General features: G+C 33.4%; 1 protein-coding gene across 7 annotated transcripts in view; it reads right to left on the bottom strand.

The window, feature by feature from the left end:
* Window positions 1-3,802: 3,802 nt before the first annotated feature.
* CEP44 (centrosomal protein 44) overlaps window positions 3,803-11,639 on the bottom strand; it is a 15,823-nt gene continuing 7,986 nt past the window's right edge. For 5 of the 7 annotated variants that reach the window (XM_065634117.1, XM_065634116.1, XM_065634118.1 and 2 more), the window contains exons 6-11: window positions 11,393-11,536; window positions 10,795-11,004; window positions 7,662-7,731; window positions 5,504-5,631; window positions 5,206-5,309; window positions 3,805-4,396 (exon numbers count right to left, since the gene is read on the bottom strand). In XM_065634117.1, coding sequence (XP_065490189.1) covers window positions 4,339-4,396; window positions 5,206-5,309; window positions 5,504-5,631; window positions 7,662-7,731; window positions 10,795-11,004; window positions 11,393-11,536 — 714 coding nt within the window. In that variant the 3' untranslated portion in view covers window positions 3,805-4,338. Of the gene's footprint in view, window positions 4,397-5,205; window positions 5,310-5,503; window positions 5,632-7,661; window positions 7,732-10,794; window positions 11,005-11,392; window positions 11,537-11,639 lie in introns of all 7 variants that reach the window. The other 2 variants (XM_065634121.1, XM_065634120.1) reach the window with 2 other exon arrangements.

The raw sequence follows: 11,639 nt of genomic DNA, 5'->3' as shown, positions 1-11,639 counted from the left end.
AATTCAGCAACACATACAATTTGTTGTGAAGCCATGTGGGCACCAGACATTTGTTCCCACAACTCAACAAATAATCTTGTTTAAGAAATTAAAAATAATAGCTCATTTGAAAGAACTATCACAGATTTGATCTTCCATAGGCAGAGGAGAAAACTCCCACTCTCATTGGGTATAGCTCAATTGAAATTACAACACAGCTTCTGCTAAAAATATATATAAAAATATAAATAAATATGGAATTAAATGTTGTCATGGTTTAACCTCAGCCAGCAACAAAGCATCACACAGCTGCTCACTCGCTGCTTGCCCCCAGTGCGATGGCGGAGAGAATCAGAAGAATAAAAGTGAAAAAATTCATGGGTTGAGATAAGGACAATTTAATAATTAAAATAAAATAAAATAATAATAATGAATTGTAATGAAAATAGAGAGAAATAAAACCCAGACAATGATGCAAATGAAAAACAATTTCTCAACAGCCAGTGCCTCACAAGTCCCCAGAGAGCAGGCGCCACTCTCCAGCCTATTTACCCAAGTTTATACACTGAGTGTGACATCATACGGTACGGAATATCCCTCTGGCCAGTTTGGGTCAGCTGTCCTGGCTGTGCCCCCTCCTAGCTTGTAATGCACCCCCAGCCTGCTCACTGGGAACACATGAGAAGCTGAGAAGTCCTTGACTTAGTGTAAGCACTGCTCAGCAACAACTAAAACATCAGCGTGTTAACATTATTCTCATCCTAAATCCAAAACACAGCATTACCCGAGCCATTAGGAAGAAAATTAACTCTATCCCAGCAAAAACAAGGACAGTATACCAGGCAGTATTTTTCACATTAGAATATTTCTTCAAAACTCTATAATAAATATACCACGTCACCAGAAAAAGAGCAACAAAATTATTTTTGTGTTAGAATTCAAACAAGGTGTCTCTACTAATCTCTGCTAGACTGACAAGTAACCTCCCTTCCCACAGAGTCTAGATTTCAAATCTGCAAGTTCCATAAGAGATTTTTCTCCTTAATGGAAGTGATTTCAAGACAACAAGTATTCTGTCTCAGACAAAATTAAAAGAAAGTAAAAATTTTTTTCAGTCCAGGTTTCTTCTGCACCATGTTTGCTCTTGGACTAAAAACTGAATCGACATGGGATACAAGACTAACCCAGGACAGAAACACATAAAAGAACTCCAAGAATAATCACAAGAAAATTTTATATAAGGAAACATGGCTTTGAGCTTTGAACTCACTTATAATGACGCAAAACAATTCCAAGTTGGGCAAAAAAAAAGCAGGTAGCTGAACTCAGTCTGTCTCACACTTAGGTACAACAAAACTTGAATGATCTATGATAGAATTTAAGTATCACATCTTAAACATCAAAAGTAACATCACAAAGAATATATTCTAGTGTCAACTACAATAATTTTCTTCGTATTTATGACTCAGAGGACAGGAATTCCACAACATGTAGCAGTACATACACAAACTCAAAATATAATTAAAAGAGGTTATCAGGCTGCTTTCCAAATGGTGAGAGTATTCTCATTATGTTTTCCATAGCATGTTTTAATTTCAGTAAACAAATTAAAAGTGCATATTGATGTCCGGTAAGGCACAGTTTAAAAAAAAAAAAAAAAAAAAAAAATCTTCATGGGAATCCTGTAAATTTTAATAGATTTAGACTCCTGGTAAAAAAAAATCCAATTAAAACATATATTTTTGTAGAAGCTTCAGTTTTAGCATTCTACTTGAATGCAATTACACTTCATTATCCCACATAATGTATAAATACTTTCAGTTATATAAGGTGGAATTATTGTTGATGTTTAAGGAAATTGAGTTGTTAAAACAATTTTTAGCTACGAAATTACTAATATATATTTTTTAACTAACTAAATTCAGTAACTTTAAGAAACATCAGTAGTTTAATTCATGATTTATAACCATAGAACATATATCTTGAACAAGAGGAATTTCTTCCCAGTCATTGGAGAGAGCTAGGCACGATAGAAACTATAGCGGGGAATATTCTCTGGATTTATTTAATTTGTGTTTTGGAAGGTATCTAACATTTCCTGTCACTCAGCAAGATCCATCCATGCAACTGTTTGCACATGGAGAATGTCAACTCTTTGACTGTTGTGACAATGCTCAAAGTACCATAGCAGCAGTCATTATTCAGAAAACATTGCTATTTTCAGTTATGACATGTATTTCCCAGAACTGAACTGCTTTGGTGAAGTTTTACAGTGGCATATACTGTACCAACTGTTTCCAATGATAACACTGATTAATAATAAAAAAACTATAATTCAAACCTGGAGAGTTTGAATGCACTATGAATATTTCTTTCTCAGAAGATGGTACTATCTTCCAAAAATGAATTTCGTTTAAAAAAAGGAAGCAAATCTGCAAGAAAGACCTTTAGCAAACCAGCTCCACTGCCCTGGCAGTAAAAGACCCTTGGCTTCAATTTGATCAGTGAGCCCCTACTTGGTTCTGAAAACAGGAGAAGCAAAACTTTTAATTAAAAAAGCTGAATCTCATTGTGCACAGAAAAGTATTGCATTTAAGCTTCCACAAGAGGGAAATAGTTGAGCAACTCTGGATTTTCAATTTTACAGTACTAAATAGAGGCAATATTAAATTGCACACTTACAGGAAGACTTTTTTCTAACACTTGCTGCATCAATCAGATGTATTCAATGATAAATCCCTGTAACTTGAATAATTTATATTGACTAACACTTCTCATCTTGGCCATAACATTAAACAGGTTCATTGTTCAAGTTCCTGTCATGAACATTATCAAATATCATACAGAATAATTATCTTGCTTAACATAAAAGCTGCCTTGAACCCAAGGCAAAGAGAAAAATTTAAAGAGAGGTAATATTTCAAAATACTTGATCATTACTGGTTTAAAGCAATAACTGTATAGGAATATACCTTTTTCCTACTTTGGCAATTACTTTGTATAAAGATTTCCACATGATGGTGCTGTAGTCCTATTTTAGAAAATATCACCTATTTTCTGTTGAATTGGTCTAACATTTAGAAGAGAACCTCATTCCATTTCACTTCACTGTTAGGATAATGAACAGTAATTTGCAAGGCCTATTTTCAATTATGGAGCAAAGCATGCCCACCTCATCTAGCTTTTTTTTTTTTTTTTTTTTTTTTGAAACAAATGGAAAAGTTCTATCGCAAAAGTCCGAAACCCTCAACTAAAGTTTATAACACATAAGGAATCACCGTATGTTCTTCTGTTTGTATGTAAAATAAAATCAATTTATATTCCATATGGTTATAGAAAAAAAATCATAATTATTGTTGAAACATATAAATCACTTTTTACAGCACAATGTCAAACAGCTGGTTTTGCCTTCATTTGCAAATTCTGCCAAAAAGAAAACCACTGGTTTTGTGACATTAAACTCCAAAAATCTTTTCAAGTGAAGTATTATAGCACAAAGAAACCTCAATATGATACACTACCAGTTTACAAAGAGTATTAAATAAATCAATCTTATCAACCCTTACACATCTTTCGTTTCATTATGTAATGTTTATGGAAGTTTTACATCTACTTATGTCTCTAAAGAGAAAATTTTAATACAGCTTCAAATCATAAAAATTTTGTGTATCTTTGTGTACTGGATGGTCTCCATCTGTGCTGCTGGTCTTAAAATGTGCTGGGTAAGAGCACTAAAACACTCAACACATCTCTTGCAGTCAAAGTCTGTGGACTTACTTGCACATTTTAGTGTTTAGGATCAAACTGACCCTCTCTTTGTCAGTGTTAATGGAAGCCATAACGTGTCAGTGTTTTCCAGCTCAGCATGAAAATTTATATTTAAATAAAAAACAGCAAAAAAGGTACATATTTAAAAGTGTATTTAAATTTTCATTAAGACTTATTCAACAGTACAGATGGTAAGATGGTATGTAAGAAAGCCTCTTGGGTGCAATATGCAAGTCCCAGCTGGAATGTTTCCAACAGGATGTAAACCATGGTCCTCAAGCTTGCACTTTAAAAAACATATTACTTAGCACACTACTAACAAATGTCAACACAAAAATACACTGCTGTAATGACTTCACTTTACAAAAGAGTGGGGGAAGCTATTTGAACAGTTTTTAAAACCAAAAATCAGGGCTGAGGGGAGAGAAATCAATACACAGATGCATTAGAAAGTATTTATTCAAAGGAATAAAAGCACTAGAGGTCATTACAAATTTGATATATTAAAATTTAATGCTGTACAAACATACATATTATTAATAGTTCTGATATCCATAAGTCTACATAGACCAGGTCTGAAGACTTGTGCCTTCAGGTCTTCTCAGAGGTGTTACTTGAGGATTTCAACAATTCTGAGGTTTCTTCAATTCTGAAAATAAATTTTGTTTACACATAGACACTTATTAAAATACGGTAAGAAATAACTGACTTGCCTTTAACTTTCTAATGAATCCAAAATACTAACAAGCAGCATGAAACCTTACATATCCTCTCATTCCCCTTTTCCTATGCAATTGGTTTGCATTTTAAATGTTTATCGCATATCAATAAACCTTAAATATATACAAAAAAAGAAGTAACCCACACAATGAAATTAAATCACAAAAAAGGCTACAGCTTTTTTTCAGGCCAGGCATTTACAGAATAGAAACCTCTTGCTAAAGAAGCGTTATACAGCAATACATTTCTCTTCTAGTATAATAAAAATATTTCTTAAAAAGTTTTCATTACAGATCTCAGGACTAGGATCAAATACACCTTAGTACAGTTATCACAATGCTTAGCCTGAAATTCGTTTTACTTTCCCTTAAATAATAGAAAACAGATTTAAGATATTGTAGTCATTTTTCGGGAAGAAATGTTGCAAGTACAAGGGCATTCCTATCAGGAGATAAATAGTATTCCTATTCCTTGTCAACCAGATTCTAAACACTCTTTAATCTCTAGTTAATACTATTAAGAATGCTTTCTATTGCTTTTTAGAAACCAAAACAGTGACTCATCCCACAAATACAGAACTGTAAGTGGATTTATTATCCAGTGGAGTCATAAGGAAATGCCACACCTGATGTAGAGACCTTTGAGGTTTGGAACACATATGTATGTTCTCTATATGCCTTAGTCGAGTACAACTCCCTCCCGGGAAATTAATTCCTGATGCCCTTCCCTATTACTTACATTTTACTTATTCTTTCCATTCTTTGTCTTGTTGTCTCCTGCAATTTAAGAGCAAAAAAGTCAGTGAACTCTTCAAAGCTAACATTCTTCAGACGACTTTCAACCTGAAAAATTCATACAGAAAATGTGACTTTAAGCACTGTTTACATATCAAAAGGATTTTTATGAGACAGACTTAGAAGTAGTTTTGCATAGTTTCCTTGTTTTTCACTAGTAGTATATACAACTAAAACTAATGCTTACTTGTTCTCTTGACCTCAGAAAGGAAATCAACTAAGTATCTGCCAGTTTTACTTACCTTTGAAATGTCTGTCAGACCATGAGAATTAATGGTCATGGCTTTGGTAGATGGGTCTACGGATAATGGTGAACTGCATCCAGACGACTGATGAAGATTCTCTGGCATCTCCTCCTTCCTCTCTGTATCTATGGAGAAATACTCATTTTTGTGTCACCTTTGCCTTTTTGCTCTCTTATTGCAAGGTCAGCTATCAAATAGCTTGATTTACAGCATGTAATAATGGAAGAGAATACATTGTTTAGAGAGGGAAAAATAAAAGCTACTGGTAAGGAACCAAAATAAGTTTATCATTTTATGTAAACAAGTGCATGCAATATACTATGCATAACATACACAAGACAAACTCCAAAAAGATTATTAGGAATGCTACCCTCATCCTGATTACAGTGAAATCAATACTTAAGAAAGTCTAATTATTTGGTCAAACATTTAATAGTAAATTCAAATAGTTCACATTATTTTTACCATAAACTGCCTGTTCAAACATGTCTTTAATTTGTGCTAAGTAACCTGTCTTATAAGCAGCAGAAACATAAACAAATTCATCACCTTTTTCTTTAGCTTAAAATTTGTATGAAACTCTTGCTGTTTCCGTAGCTCTCCTCCTGTTGGTATAGGTTAACCATTCAGTAGAAACAGACTTTTATTTTATATTGGGAAGGCTTTGATATTCATTACAATTTTAGAATACTACTGCCAGGGAAGAGAATTTAGCATCTAGAAAAAAGGAAAAAGTGTTCCCATATCCCTATTTTCAGTAAAGCCACCGTCTATGTATCATACCTTTGGAACATGTTTAGCTACACTATTCTGTATTTAAAAACATATTGAATTATTTTAATCAATTAAAATTTTTTTAAAGTGTTTCTTCTGTACAGCTGTGATTCATGAAGAGCACTACAACCAGAAAGAGCATCAAAGCATTCCAAGTGCTGTACATCTCTGACAGAAGAGTTAAGACTGGCTGCATAACTTGTATACCTAAAATTTCCTGAATCATATTTTAGAAAAACAGGAATAATAAAATCAGAAGAATTGTAGAAGTCTGAAAACATGAAAATTCTCCTTTAAATACCATCAGTTTGTTTGCTGACTATGAAGTCCTGAAGTGTCAGTAACACACCTCTAAACTCATGAAACAAAGTAAACATGTTGCAACCTTTCCAAGGCCTATAAAAAGAAGGTCCCATTTCTGAGACTTCAAACTTTGACATAACCAAGAAACTGTCTTCCTAATTTCCATGGAAACAGGATTACTGAGATTCCCCTTTAATTTCAATGTGACAGCCCAACCCTGAACAGAAACACCTAATAAGTGAGAATGGGAAACAGAATATCTTCCTCACTACCAGTGGTAAGAATAACAGCTGCCATAGGGGAAACAGGCCAAATTAATAATGATGCAAGGTAAGGGCTACAGAGCTACTATTGAGGAAACAGAAGAATTACTTCTAGCAAGGAGAATGTTTTTAATTTCTTTCCAACTTAAGGCTGTTTCATTTATTTCTTGTACATTATAAACATTAAATTGGAAACGAAAGGAAAATATTTTGTCTTGCCCTTCAAAATCAAAGTTTAGCAAAAGTGATTGTTGGGTAGCTGCTAACTGCTTCAAAAGGGTTAAAACCATAGAGAATGCCCACCAGTGATTTGAAAAATAACACTGATTATGAATGAAAAAGCTCCAATTTGTCATGAGCTCCATTCTAAAAGTAAAAAACATAAATGTGACGTTATTTTAATTATAACAAACCCATGGCAGCAAATATAAATTTATTTTCTGCTCACAAATAGCCTTTTTTAAAAAATATTACGATAATGCCAGCTGCACTTCAAAGCACTTATTGTTCTTCACAGCTTTAGCACCTTAATTAAATTTGCATCTTCATGATTTTTAGTAGAGTTATTTGTAACTATTAAGTACTATGCTATACATTTTCATTAATACTTTAGAAGATTTATTTACTGAAATAGTTTTTAAAGAATAAACTACAAACATGAAACGACTAGCAGACTAATTTCTAATTTGCAGCATGCATTTAAATTCAGAGGTCACTAAATTGCAATTGTCTATTTTAAGAACACTATTTTATACATGGTCAGAAATAAGTGTTTCGCTTAGGATGTTAATTAAAAGAAGAAAATCAATACTCACCAGGAGAAACTGCAATCCTACTAGCAGTACATTCTTGACTTGTGTTGCTGAACATTGTAGATGAGTCTCTCTGAAACACAAATTTACTGCATTTTAGCTGTACGTCCTGTTCAAATCATCTTTTGACTGAACAAAAGTATATTTAAGTACCAGTTATGTGTGCATTTGCTCTAGCATCCACATATATTGGCACTGCACAGATGTCTTTATAGGACTAAAAATCCAGGATTTCCATATACATATTGCATTAAAAACTAGTCTTATTTCGTGGAAGCTTTTTTAATATCAATATTGGTGTTCATAAAAGGTCAAAACCAGGTGCAAATATAGTGCATATATAACTTAGGTATGAACAGAATAAACAATCAGACTGTTCTTGGCCTGTGCTAACAATTACATCTTGACATTGGCTGCTGTTACCTTAACAAAATAAGTGTACCTTCTACTTCTGGTTCATATTAAGAAATGCAGCTCCTCAGTCCTAAAAAATTAGCCTATAGATGAACTGAAATTCATTCCACTTAAATGGTTAGAACTCAAAAGTCCATTTTAACCTAGTTTCCCAGGCTCCTAAATGAGAGAGTGCCCTGTTAAGAATGGGTGTCAGTTTAACTCAACCTAGCTTAGAAAAGGCTGTTCATAAACAACGAAACAAATGTAATGCTGTACTAACAATAAAGGGTTTGAGTGCAATTTTCTATTTTCAAAATAAAAAAATACAACACTCAAACAACATCTAGACTTCTTTCACCAATGAGTTATGGTTTGAAATCCCAGCCTTTGGTAAAGTATATCACTTTATGTGCTGGAGTAACTATATCAGTTAACAGGTAAATATTATCTCTAAATAAGCTAATGGCAGAGAAATAGTAGGTATTGTGTGTGAAGAAGCTGAAAAAAACATGGATACTTTAAAAAAAATATATATATATAGATATATATAAAAAAATATATCTGCACTGACTACTTCTGCTCAATTCCTTTCATTGAAATGGATTTGGTAGCTTTCAGACTTTCCCAGAGCTAAATATACAGCTGCTGCTACTTTGGCAGCAGTGCAAGACAGTTCTTACACTGTCCCTGTTATGTTGGCTGGATGCCAAAAGTTCCTTGAAAAATGCAAGAGGAAGAAAAAAGGCATAATTCTAAACTGCTTCTATATCTGAAGCACAAGTTGAAGGGAATGTCATGAAACAAAGAAACAGCAATTCTCTGGCCCAAAGGATTATTACTTGGCAGTTTTCAAATGCCTCTTGCAAAAGTTATGGTTTTTAAGACTTTTAAGAATTAAAAAAAAAGCTTATTTTGCTTTGAAAAAAGGCAAGCAACAATACCACACACAAACTAAATTCATATTTGTTTCTGCAGATGACTTCTTTCAGTTATATGCAGTATGGAAATACAATTATCTTACTGGAAATTTTTGAGTGATATTAGTGTTAAGTATTTTCCAAATATTTTCCACATACTATTCCAAATCTTTGAGCAACTTCAATAAACACATTACTGAAGTAATAATAAACCAAATTTACAGAAATAAAAGAACAAGCCTAGTCTGAAATATAAGCTTTCCCATGCTGCTACTGTCATAAATGCAGCAACTCTCTCTTGAAGAGAATATACTTGAAACAGGAGCAAAACCATCTACAGCCTCTTGGACACTGCTAGCAGAATAAAACATTATCATTGGTGATGTTATTTGTACATATGTGCACTGATTCTTGTACTACAATATCCATAAGAAACTGATTTCAAATGGTAAATCAACTTGAGCCATTACTGACCTGAAACTGTTTAAAAAAAAGCGATTGAGAATGCTAATCCTTATCACTTGAGCTACGGCCTTTAAAAATAACCTAATGATCAGCCTGAACACTTCTTCATTTCAGGACTTTGCATAACTAGCACATCTCTGAGGCACACAGAAAAAAAAAAAAATATAGAGGCCTTGTATACAAGTATTAGTGACATTTTCAAGTTTGCACAGCCAGCACACTCAGAGCTCCAGGTTACAAATAAATTCAACATTTTTTACAACTACAGTGAAAAATGCACCACTCATCAACTATATTCCACTAGTGTTTTCAACTTCTGGAAAGCATCTGACAGTATCTGAAGGATACACTTGAGCCACATATGCAAATACACTTTGAAATTAAGCACGTGATCACAAAGTTGATGCTATGATTCACCGTGTCTCAAAATTTTACATGTGTACATACATGAAATTATATAATGTGCATACAAGAACCTTTCAATAGCATGAAAAATAACAGTCTTAATGCAACAAAATGCTTAATTTGCTCTGATAAATATGCCAAATGTAGACACATCACAACTAGCACTTTCATGCACCTAAAAATGCAATCAACATCATGGACAAGAAATAGAAAGTAGGGGAGGGGAGTGCAAAAAGGAGAAAGACCATCAATTAGGCTAGAAATTTAAAAGAGCCACATATTAAGAATGGGACTAAAATAAGAATTAACTTTTCCATTAATCTTGCATTTTCCGTTGAGCATGCCATCTATTTCTGTCAACATTAGTTATATAGAATGAAGACTTAATCTTCTAAAGAGAATACCTGTATCTGATTAGAGTTTGGAGACTTTAAAAAAAAAAAAAATCAGATATTTAACTGTACCAACAGCAAATAGATATTCAACTGTATCAATGGCAAAATTTACAGGCCAGCATAAGAAATTCAGAGTAATGCAGACCAGAATAAGAAAACCCTTAAATGTGTCACCAGCATGAGGAAACTCTCAACTACAGAAACATTAAGCTTTCAAAGACAACATAATTAAGGAGTATTCAAAAGCTTCCTTCTACAAGTTCACTAGGAAATATAAACATACACACTAATTACTAATGAAAACAGTTTTAGCTACACATGTTGTTCTTGCAAGGAAACAATTTCCAATGGAGAGCTTTGCTTCACACAGCGTTAGAAAACAACAGAACTTAACAGTTAAGGGAAAAAACCCACCAACTCCATAAAGAGCACATGCATTCAGATCATGCCTTTAAAAATAGTGAAAAAGCACACATCAGGAGGCAGGAAGAGCAGAAACAGACTGATAACATAGGGCCTGGGCAATTTTTGTTATAGAAGAAAGAGAAATTAACATACCTTTTTGGAATGCAACAACAGTTCTGTTTCAAGAAGCAATATTCGACTCAACAAATTATTCCAGTCCTTCTCATCTATGATCACCTTTCCTTTCAGTTTCTCTTCTAAACCATGTAGTTTATCTTCCATCCAATCTATCTTATGAAGCTTTTCCTGACAATCAGCAAGCTGACTCTTTAGGAACTCAATCTGAGAATTATCTTCTATGACCTGAAAATATGGATAAAAACAGAGGTCCTCTAATTTCAAAACAGATAAAAATCATCATTTGATCAATTAAATTAAGTGGAATCTTTCTCAAGCTCAGTAACCACATTCTGCTACATTATAAAATTAGTTCTCTTTCAGAATTGCCATAATATGCCTATTCATGGAACTCAGCTTCTGAAAAAAAAAAATATTGACTGAACTGGCTCTTGAAAGGACAGTGCAATGTAACTGACTTTTTTTCCAACTTTTTCAATATATTTATTATATATCTACTAGTTATACTTAAGAAACATCCAGCTATCTTGTTAAAATCTTTATCCCTTTAGAAAAGTCCTGTAAGAAAAGTTAAGAATGCATGAAGACAGCAACTTAAAATAAAAGTTCTTACTTGTTCACATTTAACTTCCACAACATCATCATTCAGGCTCAATTCTTCTTCATTATCTCGCTGTGCTGGAAGGGGTAGTGGATGAAGGCCACCACTAACTTCATTTCCTGAGTGCCGTTCTACTTGAGGTTTCTTTTGAGCATTCTAAAAACAAACAAACAAATAAATCACTGGTGTTATTCATTACAAGAACATTTCAGTTCATCAGCCAAGTAACTGACACAAAAGACCTATCATTTTAGTATTT

This window comes from Caloenas nicobarica, chromosome 4 (genome assembly GCF_036013445.1).
Source record: "Caloenas nicobarica isolate bCalNic1 chromosome 4, bCalNic1.hap1, whole genome shotgun sequence".
NCBI classification, from domain to species: Eukaryota; Metazoa; Chordata; class Aves; order Columbiformes; family Columbidae; genus Caloenas; species Caloenas nicobarica.
This window is presented reverse-complemented; position numbering and strand designations above follow the sequence as displayed.